The sequence below is a fragment of the Bactrocera neohumeralis genome, chromosome 6 (genome assembly GCF_024586455.1).
Source record: "Bactrocera neohumeralis isolate Rockhampton chromosome 6, APGP_CSIRO_Bneo_wtdbg2-racon-allhic-juicebox.fasta_v2, whole genome shotgun sequence".
NCBI classification, from domain to species: Eukaryota; Metazoa; Arthropoda; class Insecta; order Diptera; family Tephritidae; genus Bactrocera; species Bactrocera neohumeralis.
This window is the reverse complement of record NC_065923.1, coordinates 31,305,591-31,328,803: the sequence shown is the minus strand read 5'-3', so window position 1 is coordinate 31,328,803 and position 23,213 is coordinate 31,305,591. Positions and strand designations below refer to the sequence as shown.

Below are 23,213 nucleotides of genomic sequence, written 5' to 3'. Positions count from 1 at the left end.
GAACTTTGGCTGATTGGCTAAGCTACAAGCTGGTGAATAAGTAATTGCTAGTGAGTCACTTGGCGTAGCGGTGGCATGCCACATTTGCAGTTTAAAGCAAAAACGCGCACATACATATCAACAAAATGTGACAGTAGTGGGTGGCGCGGTGGCAAAACAGCATGAAATGTGTGTTGCATGTGGCAAGGCATATCCTTGCAACCGCATACGAATACGCAGGATAGTGGAGAGCAGCCGCAATGAACTTGCAACGGAAGTGGCAACATTGTACGAGTGCATTTGGCCAATTTTATTGTTGTTTCGTAATTAATATGTGTTATTGTTTTAAGTTGTGACGTTGCTAGGCGGCAGCAAGTGTGTCTAAAATGCATGCAACAACTGCAGCAAAGGTGCATGCATATACGTCAAACGGGATTTTTTCGTGTGTGGCACAAAGGCACATTAAGAATTTAAGTAAAAAATGGAAATAAATATATATAGAAAACTTAAAATAGTGCGCGCGGTGGTGAAGGTGCAAGCAGCGAAGCGGAAAATTGAAAATTTCAGCAACAACAACAAATGTGTACAATTTGCTTGAAAATAAGGGAAACGCAAGGCATATAATTATGCTTAAATACAGGCGCACGTGCATAAATCCGCACATGCAACGCGCGCTGAGTAGTTAACAAATATTCATATGTTTGTATGTGTATGTGTGTGTGTCGTTAGCAGCGCAAAGCAGTTATTTTGTCGCTACATGTACATATGTGCACTTTATAGAATTATTAATGAAGAATTGCGCTGACAAACAAGCGCGCTTGCTATTGCCGCCTTTAAATACATAAAAACGCGCGCATATAAAACCACACGCGCGTATACATATATAAGTGCACATACAAGCAAAAAACTGCTATGTATTTGCGCAAATAACGCCTAAAATTTTTCATCATTTGTTTTGATATCGAAATGTATATCACAATGCGCGCGCGCTCAGCCAACGCCCCGTGCCTTCGCCGCACATTCGCGCTGTTCATTGAACTCCAGGCGCGCGCAACGTGCGGCAGCGAAATCAAAATACCGCCGCATGTGCCGCGCGCTACCCCCATACAACACGAATGCAAGCCATTCTAGGCGTAGAGTGGTTCACCGTGGCGCTTGCGCCTGTATGTGTGCTCTTATTTGCTTTGTCTTGTTTGTCTTCGCGGCCGCGGCTGTGCAAATGCAGCTGCACGCGTTCACAAAAAGTCCTGCCGCAGAGACGATCGATCGAGCGTGTTATCGCGTTTGTTGTGTTGCGTTGTGTGTTGCGCCGTGTAGTTCCTGTATTTCTGCTTGTTCCTGCTGCTGCTCCTATTTCCTGCCTTCTAGCCTAGTACCCATTGCGCTTGTCATGCACAATTACAATGAAAATAATATTTCAACCCTATTTTGCCGCCCTTGCGCATGCGCTTTACAGCTATCATTTGTTGTACTTGTTGTTTGTGTGTGTGTGTGTGATAATGAAATTTATTAGCGACATTACAGCTTAGCACCGCACCCGTGATAAAGCTGACGGCTGACTGCGCATGTGTGCCCGCAGACCTTAACTATCGCCAGCCAGCAAAGGTGTGTTACAATCTGCTACAACAACAATAAAAATAAATGTGTAAAATCAAATTTTTATATATACGTCCATCTGTGTCGTTCATATGTGTATGTGGTAGTATAACTAGTATATGTAAAGGACCTCACATTTTTATGGAATTTATTCATGATTTGTGATAAAATAATTTTGTATGGTAATTAAGCAAAAAGTGGACAGCTGGGCCTAATGGCCACCGGAGTAAGGGTATTCGAACCCACTTTATATTCATACAAATATCTTTGCGTCACAATGTGCTGCGCTACTTTGTTGCTTATCCGATCTACACCCCTGGTCTTAATTAATTTGGTAATCAAAATATGTCAGCGACACACTTATGCACTTAGTATCGCTAGCCTAAGGCCCAGACACGATCCAATGTTTCGAAATAATTTTGCTACCATTGGTGATATTTCAAAGCTCAAGTAAGTACATCGATCAAAATGCATTTCAGCGTGTTCTTTCTCGATAACTAAGCAATTGGAGCAGAGATTTATTAGAAAATGATTCTATACAAGAACTTGATTTTGATCGGCCAGTTTATATGACAGCTTTATACTATAGTAGCCCGAACTCAACAATTTCTTTGGAGGTTGTACCGCTACTTTGGAGAATAATGCCAAATTACGTGTAGATATCTTGTCAAATAAAAAAGTTTTTCTTACAAGGATTTAATTCCGATCGTCGAGTTAGTATGGCAGCTATATACTAAAGTAGTTCGATATCGGCAGTTCCGGCAAATGAGCATCTTCTTGAGAAGAAAAAAAACGTGCGATAAATTTCAGACCAATATCTCATAAACTGATGGACTAATTCGTGAAAATACTGTCGGACGACAGTATTTTTCTGAGTAAATTAGGCCTTGTAATATATTTGGACGTACTTAACTTCTTCATCAACATAATTAAAATAAAAAGGTTTTATGGTATGCGAGTCCAAATCCTTGTATATTTCTGAATGGACTCTAATGAGGTCGCTCAATTAACGAGTGAGCGATGCATTCTTGATTGAAAGTCGGTAAACCCTTTACCTCATAAAGATCTTGTGAAGTTAATGCAATATGCGAATGATAGGATAAGATAGTAGAAATAGTTATGGTTTAGAATCAAACAATTCGTAGGATGGGTAAAAAAATTAGACAGATCAAAAAATCTCTTTTTTTGAGAATACTTGAAGTTTTTTTTTAATGCTTTGAGCCTCATCTGTAAATGTGTAATCTAGTATTTTGGTGGAAGTTTGTGAAGAATATGGTCTAACAGAGCGATCGTGCCAAAGTGGTTTGTACGATTTAAAAGTGCTGATTTTTTCCTGGAAAACGTCATGGCCGGCCTAGAAGTGTGGAACTGGATATGGAAGATGAGGAACTGGATATACTCGTTGAATATTGCGGCCAGAAAAGAGGATCTAAGAGAATCTTTGGATTTTTGCTTGCCATAGATTATAGATTGGATTATAACTAGTGATGAAAGTGGATCCATGATGACAATCTTAATCATATGTGAAACTTATTCAACACGCCAAATCAATGGTAGAGGGATAAGAAAGGCGTGTTATGTGTTTCAAAAACTGAGCGAAATCATTAATGGAGAAGCTACCGAAAAACGCTCTGAAATTGAATCTAGACCCGATGCAATATTTTTCCATCAGTATAGTGTCGGACTCATGCTTCAAAACCTATGGAAAAAAAAGCTGGGAAGTTTTGCCTCACCCACCTATAGAGTGTCCTTTTTCACTATACTTTGTTCCGGCCGAAGCTGCAAAAAAAATCTAATATAGACAAAATTGTATTAACTGAGCTTCAATTTTCTTAGGTATCCACCGAACTCTCTAGGCTGTTCCCCAGCGGCAATTGCCTATTTCCAGAGCTCAAGAGAACACTTTGTGTGTAGAAATTGAGTCCCAATTAAGAGATAATCGCCGAGACAGAAGTAAATTTTAAAGCAAAACACCACTACTATATTCCAAACATTTATTAAAAAGTTAGAAGAGGGCGTATTGCATTCAATGGTTGAAAAAAATTAAAAATTGGAAAAAATGCGATTTTCTTTAAAACAATGTAAACTTTTTTTGTATCTTTTAAGGTAGGGTTCGATAACTGTCTATTTAAGTTTTTATGACGAAGTTCTTCGGCGAAGGAAACTTTAAAATACTTCTTGTAATCTTTCCTTATAAATTTTTTGACGGTTTCGACGACTCACCGAGTGACAGAGGTAAACTGAAAAATGGTAAAAACGTTAACTTCGTCTGCACCGAAGCCACCTGAGAAGTGCATTATATAGCATAAAATAATACAAAAAAATATCTTGATTTTGATCGATTAGTTTGCATCATAGCTATATGCTTAAGAGGCACGATTTAAATTTTTTCGAAGATTGCCCCGCGTTTTTAGATAATGTCAGAGAACTTGATTTTGATCGTTCAGTTTATATGACAGCTTAGGATTATCGATTCCTGAGCACATTCTAGGCGAGAGAAGAACATATGCAAAATTTCCTATCGATAACTGGAAAACTGAGGGACCAGTCTGCCTATATACAGATAGACAGTGCTAAATCGACTTAGATCGTCAAGCCGATTATTTAGATATCTATATGTGACCTGGTCTACGGAAAGGGGGCTTAGGTGTCAAAAAAAAGGAGAAAAATTAATGAGATAACGAGAAACTGACGATTATTTTTAACAGCTTTTCCCAGAAAACTAGTTTTCGCACGTTAGCTCCCTTTTCGTAGACCAGGTCACATATATATATCTATTTATATTGTCGAAATGTCTTTTCGTAATTTGTCAATAGATGTCGTTGCAGTTGTATATCTGTATGTAGTGTTGAAAAGGTGAGATTTAAGCTTCATTTAACAAAAAAAAGTTACAACTATTCAAAAATGAGTGAAAATAATGAAAAAATTCGCTATATTTTTAAATTTTTGTATAAAAAAGCTAAGAATACCACTCAAGTCACCAATGAAATTTGTGAAGTTTACGGAGACGATGCTGTATCAGTTCGTGTAGCACAACAATGGTTCGCTCATTTCCGTTCTGGAAATTTGGATGTGAAAGATGCACCTCGCTCAACCTATCCTTGAAAAAGGCGATGAAATTATGGAAAAGATTGACCAGGAACGTCCCATAAGCAGCCATAGCATCGCTAAGGAACTTACCTTTCATCATCAAACGGTTTCGAATCAATTAAAAAAGGTTGGCTACAAAAAGAAGCTCGATGTTTGGGTACCACATGAATTGTCTGTAAAAAATTTAATGTACCAAATTAACATCTGCGATTCTTCGCTGAAACGAAATGAAATCGAATCATTTCTGAAGCGAATGATAACAGGAGACGAAAAGTGGATCAAATGCGACAATAATGTGCGAAAAAGATCATGGTTCAAGCGTGCTGAACAAAATAAACAAAAGGTCGCAAAGCCAGGATTGACGCCTCGAAAGGTTATGCTGAGTGTTTGGTGCGATTGGAAAAGAATCGTCCATAATGAGCTACTCCCGCCTGGTCGAATGATTGATCCTACATTTACTGTCAACAAGTGATGATTGAAGCAAGCAATTGAAAAAAGCGGCCAGAACCGATCAACAGAAAGGGCTTCGTCTTCCCTCAGGACAACGCTTTACCACACACATCTTTGATGACTCGGCAAAAACTGGGAGAGCTTGCCTGGGAAGTTTTGATGCATCCTCCACATTGCCCTGACTACCATTTATTTCGGTTCAATGCAGAACTCCCTTAATGGAGTAAAGTTGGCTTCAAGAGAAGCCTGTGAAAATTACTTGTCGCAGTTTTTCGCTGAGAAACCAGAAAAGTTTTACATTGATGGAATAATGTCTCTAGCGGAAAAATGGCAAAAAGTGTCGGTATATATTTGGTTCATTAAAGTTCATTATAAATATAAAAGAAGATAAGTTGAAGTTTGATCAGAAATGATTAGAAATTTAATCCTTCTGGGTGTGGCAAAGTTATGATACCCTGTTCAGGGTATTATAAGGAGGGATCTGTCTTGAATAATGCACAACTTAGTTACAATGAAATATTGTTTGAGATTATAAAATTTCCCGAGTTACCCACTCTCATCGAGCGGATCAATGTGAAGTACACTAAAAAGTCTACAATTTTTTAGCATTGTACATTGTTCTGCATAAATCGTAAACCAAAACGTGTACGCATTAAAGTAAAGCATATTAGCCTAGGCACCAGAATCTTACTTTTACCATTGAAAAACAAAAAATAAAATAAATAAAAAAACAGTGAAAAAATCAAAGATGCATAGCCAATCGTATCGAACGCCACAAATCATACTCTAATCACATTTGCCGTGCCGCCAAGCGTGGAAATTATCGAATCTTGAAACGCCTCATAAAATCGGCACAAAGCAAAAACGACGAGTGCTCGGTAGGGTGGTCGGCCCTCAGACGAACTCTCCCTCCGAAATTTGTCGCCTGCTTGACTGCTGTTGGGTAGCAAACACTGTGATCTACCTTTCCTCTTAGGCATAAGTATGTACCGTGCGCATTGTGTGGCAGGCAGAGCAAAAGTGAAAGCAACTCCCGTTATTTGATAAGAATATTATTAAATGCATTTCATATGTACGAATATGTAGCAGTCATGTATGCATATAAATGCTAAATTTATTGCTTTCATATTGCTCGGGTGTATGTGCGTAAGTGTGTGTGTGTGTGATCTACATAAGAATGCTAAAGTATCTGTGATGCGCTTGACTGCCCAGCGACAGGATAACAAAAGGAAATAAAAATTTTCTACAAGCATAAATAAAATATATACATTGAGACACATGCAGACAGACATGAATATGTAAATATATACATACAAGCATGCATACATACAAACATAAAAACACTTCGACTTGCCAACTTATAATAAAAAGTTCGAAGGAAAGGCAAAGCAAAAGAAAAAAATACAAATATAAAATAAAAGTACAATAACAATAACAACAACAACAACAACAAAAAACATTCAATCTCATTCAGTCGGGTGTCGCGGAGCACTTCGGGCACGCGACCAGCCAGCCGCTAATGCCACTAGCGAACGCATTCACCGTGCTCGATATATGCTTGTTGCCACCTTTCGCACACCGTACACCGCTGCCGCATGCCACATGCCGCTTTGTGCCAATGCCAATGCGTAGCTAACTGTCTAAACTGCCTCACTAGGCGGATTGGTGTCGCTGTTGTCACAATTGTTGCCGATACCGTTACCGTTGCCGTTGATGGTGGTGATTGCTTTTTGCTGCCTGAATCTCGTAGCTGTTGTTACTGCTGTTGTTGTAACTCCCGTTATGGTGGTGGTGGTGGTTCGGTGCAGCGCCACAGCGTTGCAGTACGCCAGAAATAGCGACAGCCGCAGGCAATTTTCGAAAACCTTTCTGCATAATGGCATGTGTGGCGTGCGCGACGCGGTGCGGCTTCGGTGGCCTTCGTTGCCATACGACCAACCAAAGCAAAAAAAAAAAAATCACAATAACAATGTAATTCTGCCAGGTGCATTGCTCGACACGAAATCGGTGGAGGGTGCACACAGCGCCGTGCGTTCGGGGTGCACTCGCGCACGGTACAGCAACGGTGCTGGCGCGCGCTTCGTTGGGTTCGTTGGGTTTTGTCGTCGGGCCGGTTTGTCGCGCCCGGCCGCATGCCAGCGGCTCAGTGCACTGCTCGAGCGTTGCGATTTCTGGCCCTGATTGATGGTTGCCGGTGCAGCCGCTCGCAGGCTGATCCTGCCTGCCTGCATGCCTGTTTGTCTGGCGTTGTGGCAAGTATATTATTTTGTTGCATGTAATATGAACGAGCGTGAGTGTGTAAAAATGTGAAATGTAGGGGAGCGCAGTGGTTGCGAATTCGTTCAGGGCGCACAAAGCCGCCTGGCTTTAGAACAATGCATTAAGGGTGGTTGGTTGGTTGCTTGGTTTGGTCGGTCGGCTGTTTTGCGGCTGTGGCATGTGCAGCAGGGGTTTGCAAAGACAATAACAACAAAAATCAAATACAAAAAAATCGTTTCTCCTCCACTTTTATCCGCACTTTGTTTTTCGTAAACATACAAAAGTGCTATTCCAATTGGAAAATAACAGCAACAACAAAAACAACAGCACAGAGGTCGTGTCGCGGGGTGAGTGAAATATTTGTAAAATCATTTTCACAAAATTCGTGTGCAAAGATCATGTTAAAGATTTCTCAACTCATTGCCTGTCGGCTGCTTGGCGTTGCTATTAATGTGGCTGTGGCTGTGGCTGTACGTTACTCACATGTACATACAAGTGTTGTTTGAGCGCTGACTTGCAGGCGGCTGGACGAAAGCGGGTTATTAAGTTGAGCGCAATAAAAATTACTTGACATTACCGTCCCCTTTCGTGTTCTGCTTCATACGTGCCACACACACACACTCACATGCATATCGATAGCACTAAAGTACACATATACTCAGTTTTGGTTTATTTAATGAGTAACGGCGTTTGTCGAAAAGTTCATTACAATATCCACCCCCGGGATTTGCTACACCCAATCTCACCTCTCTGCACCGCTCTTCGCGGCAGCACACCGCCCTCTATGCATCACCGTGCCACCGCTTGTATCGCCTTCAATCGCACTTTGTGCACTCGATCAAATTAATTTACACATACTGTTAGGCGTAGCACCCAATTTTGCTCGGGCATATGCTGTGCAGCGCATCTCCTTTGAGCAGCGACAATCTGCCGTTTCAAGCATTAGCTAAGCAATTCTTCGCTAGGTAGTTGTAATATAATTCGAAGTTTGCACAATTCATTTATCATGTGTGGCTTGTATGTAGTATTCCGGTTACCGTTAGCGTGTGTCCAGCGGGAGCACTCAATTTTAATCAAAGCATGAAAATTACCTCCGTAACACGCTAATTTCATTTGATTGACCTCAGAAAATCTCATATGGCTAAGTTGCAACATTTTGTTGCACTAACGAAGTACAAACGTGTAAGTAATAAAATTCGAATGAGAGCTGCTTTAAGAAATACTGCAGTAATTTAGAGCAACTCTTATTGGGAATTTCATTAAATAATACTCATACATATGTAGTATAAGGTATGACGAAAAAAATGGAGGCTGTTTTTTTGGACGTATGGTTTTCGAAAGTCAATACTTTTTCAGAGTTCCTATTTTTAACAACTGTCACGTGATTTGTACCCAGCTTGGTTTGTTACCTGTATGTCACAATGAATAGACTTACTCCGGAACAACATTTGCAAATCGTGCGATCGAAGTAGAGGTACTTTTTTCAATAGCCCTAGTTTGATAGATCACACGTGAGTCTTGTCAAGCCGTCATGTTATTTATATTCATTGACATTTCGTCAGGGAAAGACTTACGCTTGAACAACGTTTATAAATCGTTCAACTTTATGACGAAAATTCATGTTCTGTAAGGAATGTGTCCCGCACGCTTCGCTCAACTTACAGGTATGGTCAACATAAAAGTACAGGATCCGCACTCAAAGTGTAAACAATTAAAAAAGCCATAAATTCGGTTTGGAAAATTATTTTTGTTTATTTTAAAGTACAAAATGTGTGAAAATAATCACTTTTGCCCGATATGATCACCTTTTGCCTTAACTATGGTCTTGAGACGGTCAAAAAACGAATCGCAAGCTGCCCGAATGTGACTTGCCGGTATTTTGGCCTACTCACGGACAATGGCTTTCTTCAGCATCTCGAGACTGGTGTATTATTTTCTTCGGACCTTACTCTCCAATATGACCCAGAGAGAATAATCCATTGGATTCGCATCTGGTGAATTCGAGAACCATTGTGTGGTCGTAATGAAGTTCGGAACGTTGTTTTTCAGCTATTCTTGGTTCACTCGCGCTTTGTGAGACGGTGCTGAGTCTTGTTGAAACGTCCATGGTTTGCGACCGAAATGTTTGTTTGCCCACGGCTTCAAAGCAGCCTCCAGAACACTTTCCCGATAATATGTTGCATTTACATTTGACGCCAGGCTCGATGAAAACAATTGGAGAGCGCCCATCTGCGGTGACAGCGGCCCAAACCATTATTTGTGGCGGGTTCTGCCTCCTGGTGGCCAACCTATGACTTAGATTTTCGTATGAACGGTCGGTCAAGTAAACCCTATCGTTTTGAGAGTTTACAAATTGCTCAATTGGAAAAATTTTTTCGTCAGAAAACACAATGTTCGGATTTTGACCGCTTTCGGTCAAGCGAAGCAACTGCTTCGCTTTCTCAGGTCTTACTTGTTGCTGCTTCGGTATGAGATCATGGGCCTTTTGGAACTTGTAAGGCTTGACCTTGAGCTCATTTTTCAATATGTGTCGGATACTCCGGTCGGATATTTCCAGTTCTTTAGCCTTTTGATTGGCACTTCGTCGTGGATTTCGCTCAAGTCGCTTCTTCACTGTCCGAACCATCTAACGTGACGTTGCAGAGCGTATTATTCGCAACTCCATCATCCATTTTGAACCAGTATACTTTATGGGATAATATTCGATCGCATAGACAACGTCCAGCAGGTAATTGAGAAAATATAGCAGCCGTAGCTGAAAGTGTAAACGAAGACAGTGTATACTCACCGTCAGACTGACAAATGGAACGACTTGACGGATTTTACGTCGAGATCTTAAGTTGAAAGCGTAAAAAATACAGTTTTTGCAAGAACTGAAACCACTCTATCATCCTAAGCGACATCGCTTCGCTCTATGGGTTCTTGAAAAGTTCCAAAAGCAGTTTTGTTCAACGATCAGGCCCACTTTTGGCTCAATGGGTATGTAAGCAAGCAAAATTGCCGCATGACAAATAACAACCTGAAGAGCTTCAAGAGCTGCCATTCTATTCAGAAAAAACAACGGTTTGGTGTGGTTTGTGGGTCGGTGGATTCATTGGTCCATATTTCTTCGAAAATATTTCAATGGCGATTGTAATCACGCTCGATAATTGACTATTTGATGCCTGAGATTGAAGCTCGTGATCTTGGCTACATTTGGTTTCAACAAGACGGCGCCACTTCCCACAAATCGCATAAATCAATGGATTTATTGAGAGAACACTGCGGTGAGCAGATAATCTCACGTTTTGACCAAGATCATGTAATATCACACCGTTAGACTTTTTCCTGTGAGGTTATGTAAAGTCTAAAGTCTATGCGGACAATCTCGCTTCGATTCAGGCCTTGGAGACAAACATCGCGATCCTGATACTGTTTCGTTTCGGTTTCGTCGATTTCATTCCGATAATTATACACGCTCTGGAGGGCCAGTTGTTAAATACGCAAATCGTCCAGTCCAACAGTCATGTATTCGAAAAGCTAAGCGTTGCACAGAAACTCGCCAAAAGCTCAAGGAGTTTCATTGCATTCTCATGCATCCACCTTATACTCTGGACCTTGTACCAAGTGGTTACTACCGCTTACTGTCCTTGGCGCACGTTTTTACTGGTTAAAAATTCGCCTCTAGAAAAGTTTATAAAAATCCATTGTTTGCCAATACCGACGATGGTTTCTATGAGAGTGGCTTTATTAAATTGCCTTCAAAATAGCAATAACTTATCGAGCAAAACGGTGCATATTGGACCTAAAACGGATCATTCTATCTATGCTAGATAAAACCTCCAATTTTATGAAAAAATAATGTGTTCTCGCTTACCCTTCCGATTATATTCTTAGTTATCTTCAAATTTTCCTTTAACTTTTGAGCTTGTGCTATTTTGCTTCAAAATGGATTTAGTTCCCGGGAATGGCGATGACATTTGAATTTCCCTATTCAGATACTCTTCATACCCAAATATCCATGAACGATATATCCAACAGTTTTCTACCTTAATTGATACGACAAACAAAGAACCCGGATGACACTCATTAAACTACATCTTGCAAAAGTATTGAGAGAATTCCGCTTCACCATGTTAAAACCAACTTCTACCATTGGTATCAGATAAAATCTTTAATATTGTCAATAACCGATTAAAAACCCTATAACTATTTTTCATCTGGTAGCAGTTGTTCTGGGCTTACGTGAAGTTCAACCATCCGGTAGTGAATCGCTAGAGGATGGTAGAGCTCCGCCTTGCAAGTTCTTCAGTCTTATGAAGTAGCTCGACACTATTGATTGTGAGGCTTTAAAGTTCTTGGTCAGTGAAGACCAGTATGATCTTCAGTCAGTCTTAAGGTATGATCCTATTTTTGTTAGGAGGTTCAATAGGTACTTCCCATGTTTGTGTGTCTATTTGTATAAACGAATCTAAGTATAATATATTAGGTTGACAAATATCTTTTTTGATCTTTATTCAATGCTTTATAAAAAGTGTTACTGTTATCGGATTTAGTTCATGCGCCATTTCGTTCGATAATCTGTTTTCATCTAGACTTCAACTTCATAATACCCCCCTCGTTGAAGCCTCATTCCTTATTTTCGAAGAACTCGGACAGCCACTTTTTACAAGCCTCTTTGAGTTGAACTTTACACGAACAAGGGCATTCGCTATGAACAGAAACAGGTGGTAATCACTTGGCGCTATGTCCCGGGTATATGGTGATGCGATAAAAGCTCCCATCCGTGCTCACTTAGCTTCTGACGAGTCATCAACGAAGTGTGTGGTCTGGCGTTGTCCTGGTGGAACACTACACCCTTCCTGTTGGCCAATTCTAGACGCTTCTGGTCGATCGCCTGCTTCAAGCGGTCCAATTGTTCGCAGTAGATGGTAAAATTAAGCGTTTGGCCACATGGGAGCAGCTCATAGTGGATGATTCCCTTCCAATCCCACCAAGCACACAGCAAAACCTTCCTGGCCGTCAATCCCGGCTTGGCCACTATTTGGGACGATTCACCGGCCTTCGACCACAACCGTTTTCGCTTGATATTATCGTATGGGATCCATTTTTCGTCGGCAGTCACCATCCGCTTCAAAAGTGGGTTGAGTTCGTTCCGTTTCAGCACCATATCGCAGGCGTTGATTCGGTCCAAAAGGTTTTTTTGCGTCAAATCATGCGGCACCCACAGATGGTTTAATATGATTTAGTGACTAACTCCCATCTTCTGACCGATGCCACATGCCCTTCTAACTCGATGTTTTCCATAATTTGATCGGTATTCGTCGTCACCCAAACATCCAACCCGCTCTGAATCGTCGAAACCATTCCTTTGTGCAGATGATTTAAAATGAATATTTTAGATCATGTTATCTGAGGTTTATTGAAAGAAGTTCCCTGCCACTTTAGGAGCTTATTTGGTTTCCATTCTTCGGTGGAATGGTCAAAGTATACAAAAACACTCACGGTCTGCAATTGAAATTCAGGCCACAACTTGGCATGTGGAAAAGTTGTTAATGGGTGTTTACTACCTTAAAAGGTTTAAGAGTGTAATCATCGGGAGGGAGGGACCAGTTCTGGCTACTGCCGCGTTTTACACTGGTCACTGCAAGTTCTAGAAGCACTTATTTAATATAGGTCTAGCCTCTTGTGCGAACTACTGGTTTAACAACATGGATGTGGAAGCTCTCGAGCATCTAAGGCTAGATTAGACAGCAGTCTGCAGATGCAAGATCAAAGACCTTGAACCCATATATCCAAATAGGGATCACATCGCCTCAATAGTACCCAGCAGGACTAATATACTGGAATTCATCAATGTCCTAAGCCTATATGAGTAGTTGTGACAGAGTGGAACACAATAGGTTTTAGATTGCGGTGCAAACTTCAATTCTATCTATCTATCAATGCTATAAGGGATATGGTGTATATTCCATTCACAGTGATATACAAAAGACAAAAGTGAAATAATTACTCCTCCATTCAGCATTTACCTCAAATAGATACTCTAAGTTCCTACTACCTTCTCTTCTGTCGCAGTGATGGAGTTTAGATTAGAAAGTCTGCGTCACAACTTCGTAGAATCTCAGATTGATCGTCTGGGAACTGAATAGAATTTTTTTTAAACTACATTTTTTTTATTAGTGCCTAGCAAAAGCAAACAATGTTTATATATCAATTACTCAGATGGATTACTTATGTATTCGTTGACGAAAATTGTTTCTTATGTCTTGAAGTTATGAGGAGAGTTTATAAATATCTGAAATTTGAAGCAGGTCGGCGTCTGTCAACCCTCGTACTCTTTCAACCCATTAATATATTAAATCTTAATATTTTGCATAAGTATTAAATCCATTATTGAAATTGTCATTAATTAATATTCCGTTTTTATTTCACAGACACTCAATCCAACGTTGGGTAGGCCATCTCATAAAAGTCTGAAGGGCAGACTCGAGTCTCAATTGCTGTTACCTTGAAATTTGGCGAATTTTTTTAACATAACGAGCAAAACTGTGAAATTAAATGTAATTAATGCAAATAAATACAATAAAAGCTGGTATTTCGAAATAAATGCGAGCAAAATTGAGCGACTTTCATTTTCAAAAAGCTTCAGGGCGTACAAGTGAAGAATTTAATTGTGTTGCATCCTGAGGGTGTGTTTAACGCCTAATATCTTTATGTGTGTCGCGCGCGCTAGGAAATGGGTTGCGCGCTAAAGGCGTCGGAGGCGTCTAGGGGTTGCAAAGCAATGCCGGTTGGGAGGGAAGGAAGACTTGTTAAAAGCATTTTGAGACATGGAAATGCATTATGTCACATAAACGGTGCGTAATGCAACATTTCGAACGTTAATTATTTTTTGTCGTTGCTGCTCAAAGTCCACACGCGCGCAAACAAACACATGATGCACTTGCGCCTGCACTTGTGCGCGCAGACACAGACACCGACACAGACGCCGACACAAAGCGAGTAGGTGAAAGCCAAGTGGCGCATGGTGAAGGACAAACGGCGACAATTGCGCGTCGGTAGGCTAAGCAAGGCATGCAAGCAACCACATAGAGAGCAGTGCGCGCGGTTCGAGGAGAGGGCAGCGGCACTCGAGATTACCATAAAAGGATGCACTTAGGGGTTAGCACAAGTGCCATATTCGGCGATAAGCACCAGGTTGTAGCCACAAGGCGACTGTCATAGCGGCGCGACATACCGAAGTCGCTGGCGACGCAAAAGGCAGAGAGGCGTGCAATTTATGTTAAGAATATCTTTGGGCGGAATTCACACACAAACTTGTGGCAATGGGATGCTCTAAGTAAATTACAACGCATTAAACAGAACCCGAATGGCGAACGAAGACAGCGCGAAGGACACGTGAAAGGCTTGGGTGGGAGGGCAGCATGTTGCATGCGCGAGAGCATGTATTTATTAATGCCAAAGTGTGGGCGCTTGCCATAGCGCGGCAGGGTTGGAAATTGTTGCGAATATGCTGTTTGTTTATTGAAAGCGGCGAGTAGGTATTTGGAATTTGCTGGAATTATCTACGACGTATTTAAAGGCTAAAGCACAGCACACTGATATGCCCACAATGGACGCGCGCGCGGTGGGTGGGTGCAGTGTGGTGGTAAGCGCAACAGCAAACACTTAAGTGTGTATGAAGATTTGCATGTGTGCGTTGGTGTTGGAGGTGGTTGCGGCTGTCGGTTGGCAGGCATCTACCGATGTAGCGTTGCGAAGATGTAGCGTAGCAACCCCCACTTGACTACGCACGCTCGGCGAGCTTCCGCATACGCGTATGCTACCGGTGTAGCCGCGCAAAGACGCATCGTACACATAGGACTGTTCTGTAGGGAATTCGTTCGTGGGAAGCGCACACAGAAGACAGCTTAAAGTCGCACATGGGCTGACATTACGCTGAGCATTCGCTTCCTAGGCGTTGCACTACAGGTCGCGCTTGTGGGAAAACAACCGAAAATCAGCGAATAGGGTGGCAAGTTGACGACGTTACCGGCGACCGTTGCTACGCATGCACGTGCCAACCGTAATGCACTGTGCCACCAAACAATGCAAAGCAATAACAGCGCATACTAAGCGCGCACAATGCAAGCAAAGTGGAGACAAAAGAAATCGAAAATACTTGTAATAACACATAAATCCGTAGAATTTGTTTGCCCAAAAGACAAACCAGGCAAGCGTTAGCTTTTGTAGACGAGGCAACAACGCGCTGGCAGTGGTGGTGGTGGTGCATCAAACCGCGTCGGCTCTATTAGTAGCCACCAAGCACTGGCAGCGCCTATGTGGCACATTTTTTGTGCCCACAAACAAACACAGCGTTGCATTAGAGACAGCGCTTACCTACCCCACCAAGAAAAAGCTGCAACGCCAGCCAGGGCGCGGCAGCGCTTAGAAGCTAAACAACGAAAATGCAACATAACCAAGTGGCCTGCCAAGCAAAGGACTTTCACTGATGCCGGCGCTAGCGCTGAGGCGCTGCTGCAAAGCACAATCAACGGCGTTAAGCTTCGTCAGCAATGTGGCCATGCCGGTGCAGTAGTGGCGCTATGCGCTAGGGTTGATGCCTCCGCATCAGTGTGTGTGCGCGTGTGTGTTGCGGAAAAAAGGGTGACTAATGTGTGTGATTGCTAACAAAAGATTCCGGCTTTCCTGTGAAGCGTCGCGCCACGCTGCCGCTAAGGCTGCCGACGTTCGCTGCCAACGTGTCGTTGGCTGGCTGACGCAGCCGCGCGCACATCGGTGTGTTGTGTGTGCGCGCACGCAAGGGGCTAAAAGGACAACGACTTCGGGGGATGAAATTTCCAATACGCGCGAAGTATATAGCCACGACATGGCACAACCCAACAACAATAGCAGATTGACAACAATGCGCTCGAGTACGATTTCAATTTCGCTTTCAGTGGCGCTGCGTTACGGTGCGATATCCTTTTGACTGGGGCGGCGTTAGCGTTAATGCTAGCAAACGCGCGCGTTGACTGCTGCGGCGACAGCGCTGTTGCCGGTGACGTTGCATAAATAGCCGCGCCAGGATGTGTTGTTAGTCATTCGCAGTATAGACGTCGGCCCAGACAGGAGGAAACAAAAGGCGCACAGCAACATCGCAACAGATACACTCAGTTCAGTTAAATTCTGTTTGTTTTGTTCGGTTTAATTTGTTTTTGACTACATACATAACTACAATATATAATTTCTTTGATTGTTTGCAACGCATCGATAACTCATACTCACACACACATCGTTCAACATTGCTTAAATGGTTGTTAAATCGCTTTTATTACTATTTATTGTTGTTGTGTTAAAACATAGTTAAGTTAAGAAGACATTCAAGTGCAAGAAAAAACAGAAAAACAAAAACTACTTCAATATATATATACCAACAAGTGCAATGGCTACGTTTACGACTACGACCACGGCTGGCGCACAACACAGCATCGTACAAATGGCCAGCCGACAGATGCCGCACGGGCTGGGTCTGCTCACGACGGTCGCCTCGTTGCCGCCAAAGTATCGCAGTCGTTACCTGAATCTTAAAGCTAAGTGTGAAACACCGTTAGATCTCTCGGTGAAACCGAACTCACCTGTACCTACTAACAATAATAACAGCGAAGAGTTAGCTAACGATGTACCTATGGCCTCCACATTCACCGAGGTCTACACGGAGCCCAGTGAGGAGGCGGTGGCATCGCAGGTGTTTAGTGAAAGCAGCGAGGTCTCATTAGTACCCATTACTAATGAAGTTTATATCGTGCAAGATAGCGCACCGCAAACGGAGGAGGCTGTTGTCACCATAACACAAATCGCCAAACCCATAACACCACCGCTAACGCCCACCAAACGCAAGCACGCAGTTATGCTTGACGAGGAGGCTACGGAGCAAGTCTTTACAGTTTTGGAGCCGCAAAAAACCTTGCAGGCACGCGAGAATCCCGCTAAACTTGCAAAAACTGTCACACATCCAACTACCAAGCGCGACTGCACGCCCACGAAACCCATTAAAGCCACCGATACAGCACCGAAGACCGTTAAAGCTCAACCGCCTGCGACTAAAAGCACCAAAAATAAAGCGACGCGTAAACTAAAGTTCGACGAAGAGACGAGTTCGCCTGTATCGGGCACCATTATACGTCCACTAGAGGACATCACCGATGGCACAGTGCAGTACAGCAATGGCGATATTGATCCCAAATACAATATAGTCGAGATCACCGAGGAGACCAAAGCCGAATTGGCGGCCATTAAAAATGTAATTGGCGATTACATCTGCAAGTTGTGTCGCATCAAGTTCGATGACGCATTCGGTTTGGCACGTCATCGTTGCGCCTGCATTGTGCTGCTCGAGTATCGTTGCCCGGAGTGTGGCAAACAGTTTAACTGTCCCGCAAACTTGGCTTCACATCGTCGTTGGCATAAACCGAAGAAAACCGATACAAATAATGGCGGTGTTTCGCGTAAAGAGAACCGTAACACTACAAATAACGCCTCACAAACCAGCAGCACAGCGGCACTCAACGAACAATTCGCGGACTTGCCTTATCCCTGCGATATCTGTGGGAAGCGTTTCAAACGTGCCGCCTATCTACGTAAACACCAACAGACACACAATAAGAAACGCACGACGAGCACGACAAGTGTCGGTGGCCCGCTGCAGGAGACACCAGCGCTCGTAGCCGATGGTGGTCTCTCCACTGCATCCACTGCAGTTATGGGCAGTTCCTATCCATCTTACGCCGGCTCGACGGCATCTTCGTCAGCTTCGAGCTTGCATTCATATAATGGCGCTATCGTCGAAGAAGAGGTGATCAGTTATGCCACAACCAATGGTGGCTACATCGAATATGTGGACGATGAAGAGGACGTGCGGTCCACCACAAGCAGCTCTAGCTCGACGGCGGGTTATGGCCGCCTGCAAATTGTCGAGACCGGCTTGACGGAGGAAGAGAATATAGCAGCTGCCGCGTTGACAAACTTACGGAACTGTGCCTCGGTGATTCAGCACACCACACTAGCGCACTGATTGCCGGGTTACGCTGATTGCTAGATCGAGGGGTCGTTGCCCGCCGTTCATCGCTCAGTCGGTCGGTCTTTTGGTTGATTAGTGTCCCTGTTCGTGCGCATAGTGTGTAGTGCAAGTGTGCGTTGGTAAGGTGGCTCTAGCGCAAATAGTGTAGTGCGGTGTTGTTTCTTGGTAATGAGCCGACGATGGCGAGGGTGGCCGAACATGCAACGACGAGTGTTAGCAGTGTGTACGTGAGTGGGCTGGGGTTGGGGTGTTTGGGTGGCGGTTTGTAAATACTTTTAGGGCAGCCATTAAGGGTTGATTTGTATGTTTTCATTTATGAAAGTTATGTTTAAGTTCTACGCCATTCGTTTCAAAATGCTTAAATGCTTAGGATTTTTTTCGTGTTTTGTTTTCTTGTTTTGTTTTGTTTTGCTTCGTTTGGCTCTGCAGCTAAGTATACCAAAGATTAGTTTTAAAGCGTTGGCTTGGCATTTTCGCGCATCGCAAACGAAATTCGCCAAACGCCATTTTATGTTTTCTCAATCATTAGGCTTCTTCGGTTAGGCTTACCTTATGCTTAGCTTAGTTTTTAGGTTAATTTTTGTAGTAGGCGCAAATGCGACGAGCAATTCTAGTCATGGAAACGCAAAGAGCTAGTCACTAATTTAGTTAAAACATTTTTTACAAATATCTCTCAGGATTTTGTAGAGTCAGCTCCATACAGATCTCATCTCAGTTAGTTTTATTATAATGCAGATAATCTAATTTGCTGCTTAGTTTATAATTTAACACAAGTTCGTGGAAAGTCAGGCGAAATAGTGCAGTAAAAAATTAGTTTAGTTTGAAGTTAAAAAAATGTCTCTCTCTCTCTCCGAGGAGTACCAAAGAAATGAGTGTGAACTCTAGTCAACTTAATACGTAAGTGAAGGTTTAGTTCTTTTGTAGGACTTTTAGGTTAGGTTAGGTTACTTTTCATATAATTTTTAGGGATTTAGTTATACAAAAAGCAACAACAATTAACTTTTTGTGTTGTTGTAAACTATGAAGACCAGCAAATCACTACCAAAACTAAATACAAACTACGAAGTACAATACTAACTAATTTCTAAATGTATATTATATAAAACTAAGCGGTTGTATACTTAAAATTATTTATGAAAAATTTGAAAATTGTAAAAGTAACGAAATTCAAACAAATAACGAAATATCACAACGTTATTGTTCCTTAAAACCGAACTTTAAGACAAAGAATTAGATTCAACTATAAAAAGTTAGTTGTAAATATAATAATAATTAAATTAAAAATACAGTTTTATTAAACTTTATTTCTATAAAAGCAAATAATTTAAAAAATTAATAATGGCCGGAAAAAAGTATTTTTTATATAAAAATAATAATTTTATGAAAAAAAATCTTTTGGTTAAAATTTGTTTTCTTCAGTAAAGCAAATAATTTAAAAAAAAAATTCACAGAAAACATAATTTTTATATAAAAAAGTATTTTTTTAAGAATTTAAAAATTAATATTTTTCATTAAAATAATAATTTTTGTAAACAAATTTAGGTTATTATAAAAAAGTTATGTTTTTACATATAAAATTTGTTTCATAAAAGCAAATATATAAAAAAATAACATTTCCATAAAAAATAATAAAAAAATATATTTTTTTAATAAAATATTATAAAAATTTGTTTTTATAAAAGCAAATAAGTAAAAAAATAAAATTTTCATAAAAAATAATTTTTATAATAAAAATAAATGTAAAAATAAAAAAATATTTTAATAAAAAAATAGTTTTTTGATAAAATAATATTGAAAATTGTTTTTATAAAAGCAAATAAGGAAAAAACATTATATTTACATAAAAAATAATTTTTATATAAAACTAAATGTAAAAATATATTAAAAAAAATTAGTTTAATAAAATATTATTAAAATTTGTTTTTCTAAAAGCAAATAAGTAAAAAAATAATATTTTCATAAAAAAATAATTTGTATAAAAAATGTTTTTTGATAAAAAAATATTTAAAATTTGCTTTTATAAAAGCACATAAGTAAAAAAGTAAAATTTTCATAAAAAATTATTTTTATAAAAAAATATAATAATTTTTGTAAAAAAAAAAATATTTTTATAAAAAAAAGTGTATAAAAAATTCTAAGACACAATTTAAAAAAATTATAAAAAAAAATTTTTGTTCAAAAATTAATTTAAATTTTTTATAAATATATTTCTGAAATATATTAACAATAGCAACATGGTTGTATGTGTCTAACAAGAGTACAATGCAACGAAAACTCAAAGCAAAGAATGACATTAAAACAAAATGAATGCTAACAATTAAAAACGAAAGAAAAAATAAAAAAGATATTCAACAAAATGTTATAAAATGGAAAATAAGCGAAGAAAGCATATTAAAAAAAAATATTAAATAACGAAAAAGTAACGGAGGCAAACTAAATATATTTATACTCAAATATTTACAATTAGTGTAAGAAAGCAATAATGATAATAACTAAAACAAGACTTAATGCGGAAATTTCAAAATTCATATCTAAAACAAAATTATTAAATAGTTTTGAATTCAAAAAAACTTCTAAGTTGCTAAAACAAACTATATCAACATTAAATGACTCTCAACTAAACAAAAACAAAAAAGTTTATAAAAAACTTTTCTAAACAAATTTTAGAAAACAACTTTTTTAAAAGAAACACAAACACCAAAAGAAAAATATTTTTATACCTAATAATAAGTTGCATAACATAGAATTTTAAATCTCTACATAATAGTTAAGTTTTTCTAATAAGATTGTGATATTAAATATTAGCTGTAATAGCCGAAGAGTATTTGGGAAAACATAAGATATTTATTTTTATACGAAAATGCGCAAAGTGTAACTAGTTAAGTATTTTTCTACACATTTTCTAGTAATTAATATGAAATTTGCTCAAACCGACATGAAATGTGTACGATAAGTATTAAATGAAAATAAAGTTTATAAAAATCGAAAGAAATGTATTTTTTATTAAGAAACACTGGACGAATAGCGATTTTTGTTACTGAAACTTCTCCGTTGCACCGTTGTTATAGGTGTAGTTGTAGATAGTTTGAGGTACACTGCCTCCAACTTGATATCATGTTTTTGAAATCGTTACAAACTACGAATATCCCTTGAAGGTAATATTCTGAACATAAATAAGCCCTGTACATCCCGTATCGAACATATAGCATGACAGCATTCTTAACCTAAGTTAGAGAACAGGGCGAGTAAAATGCAAATAATCTTCAATACTAGAATAAGTGCTATCAACAATTTTCTAGCAGATCCAGCCGATATTAGGTTAAATTTCAGTGGTTATAGATATCCTCCACTTCTTGCGAGTTTTTGGTAGTTGGCAACTATTGGTTCATAAGATTATTGCAAATCCTTTTTACAGACACATCTCTTCGTCGATTTTAAAGCTGTTTTTGACAGCGCGAAAAGGAAATGCCTTTATGCCTAATTGTTTGAATTTGGTATCCTCGCAAAACTAATACGGCTGTGTAGTCTCACGTTGAGCAATACCAAAGGCTCCGTCAAGATCAGGAAGGACCTCTCCGCGCCGTTCGATACCAAACGAAGTTTCAGATAAGGCGTTTCCTTATTGTGTGACTTCTTCAACCTACTGCTGGAGAAAACATTTCGAGCTGCAGAGCTGAATAGAGCAGGTACATTCTTCTACGCCGATAACGTCGATAGCACGAGGATACAAAACCCTCTTTGGTGAATATAAAGAACTTTTCATTATGCACCCACACAAATTTATTAAGGCGGGCGATTTTTTGCATTTCGTGAATATATCTTGTCAAATGTGAAAGTTTTCCATACAAGAACTTTTTCCGATCGTTCAGTTTGTATGGCAGCTATATGCTATAGTAAACTGATCCGAACAATTTCTTCGGAGATTACATTGTTGCCCTAGAAAATAACCTGTGTCCAGTTTTGTGACGATAAATTATTAAATGTGAAAGCTTTCCATACAAGAACTTGATTCCGATCGTTCAGTTTGTATGGCAGCTATTTGTTATAGTGGTCCGATATGGACAGTTCCGAAAAATGAGCAGCTTCTTAAAGAGAAAATGACGTTTGCAAAATTTCAAAACGATATCTTAAAAACTGAGGGACTAATTCGTATATATACAGACAGACAGACAGACGGACGGACGGACATGGGGTAGAAGAGATAATGATAAAGCTAATGTATGTATTTGCAAAACACCTAGCTGAAGTCTTTCGTCCAAATGAGATTAGTGCAATCGCGTTCCTCAGTAGTAATCAACAATCCCAGCAATCACATCTGTGAACTTAAAAGTGAAATTATGAAAGCAGCTGGATTCGATCTAATTACAGCTGAAGTGTTAAAGCAGTTACCATACAAATGTTTAGTGAAGCTCACCTATACAGCAATCCGTCTGACACATTTTCGAAGCCTTTGAAAAGTTGCCGAAATTGTTATGGTTCCTAAGCCAAGAAAGGATCCTCATATTGTCTCGTCATATAAACCACTACTTTCACAAATTTCAAAACTTTTTGAAAAATTAATTTATCAAATATTAAAATCTATAATCGACGAAAAGCAGTTAATCCCATCGCATCAGTTCGGCTTCAGAAACAAGCATTTAACAATAGAATAAATTCATAGAATAACATCCGAAGTAGAAAAATCTCTGAAGGAGGAAAACGTATGCTCAGCTGTATTCCCTGACGTTGTGCACGCGTTCGACAAGGTGTGGCACAAAGGCATTATGTAAAAACTAAAATCATGTCTTCTGATTGAGTA

General features: G+C 39.9%; 2 protein-coding genes across 2 annotated transcripts in view; both read left to right on the top strand.

The window, feature by feature from the left end:
• Positions 1-13,963, top strand: part of LOC126761112 (glycoprotein-N-acetylgalactosamine 3-beta-galactosyltransferase 1-like) — a 29,572-nt gene extending 15,609 nt beyond the window's left edge. Inside the window, exon 5 of the mRNA XM_050477059.1 lies at positions 13,791-13,963. Within this exon, the coding sequence (XP_050333016.1) occupies positions 13,791-13,868 (78 nt within the window). The 3' untranslated portion in view covers positions 13,869-13,963. The remainder of the gene's footprint in view (positions 1-13,790) is intronic.
• A 2,511-nt stretch (positions 13,964-16,474) lies between these two features.
• On the top strand, positions 16,475-19,519 carry LOC126761105 (zinc finger and SCAN domain-containing protein 23). Its single transcript, XM_050477050.1, has one exon. It carries the CDS (start codon positions 16,781-16,783, stop codon positions 18,407-18,409), a length of 1,629 nt encoding a protein of 542 aa, XP_050333007.1. The 5' UTR covers positions 16,475-16,780; the 3' UTR covers positions 18,410-19,519.
• Positions 19,520-23,213: the final 3,694 nt, after the last annotated feature.

Coding starts and splice junctions, on each gene's coding strand:
- LOC126761105 (XM_050477050.1), top strand. CDS start 16,781: ATGGCTACGTTTACGACTACGACCACGGCTGGCGCACAACACAGCATC.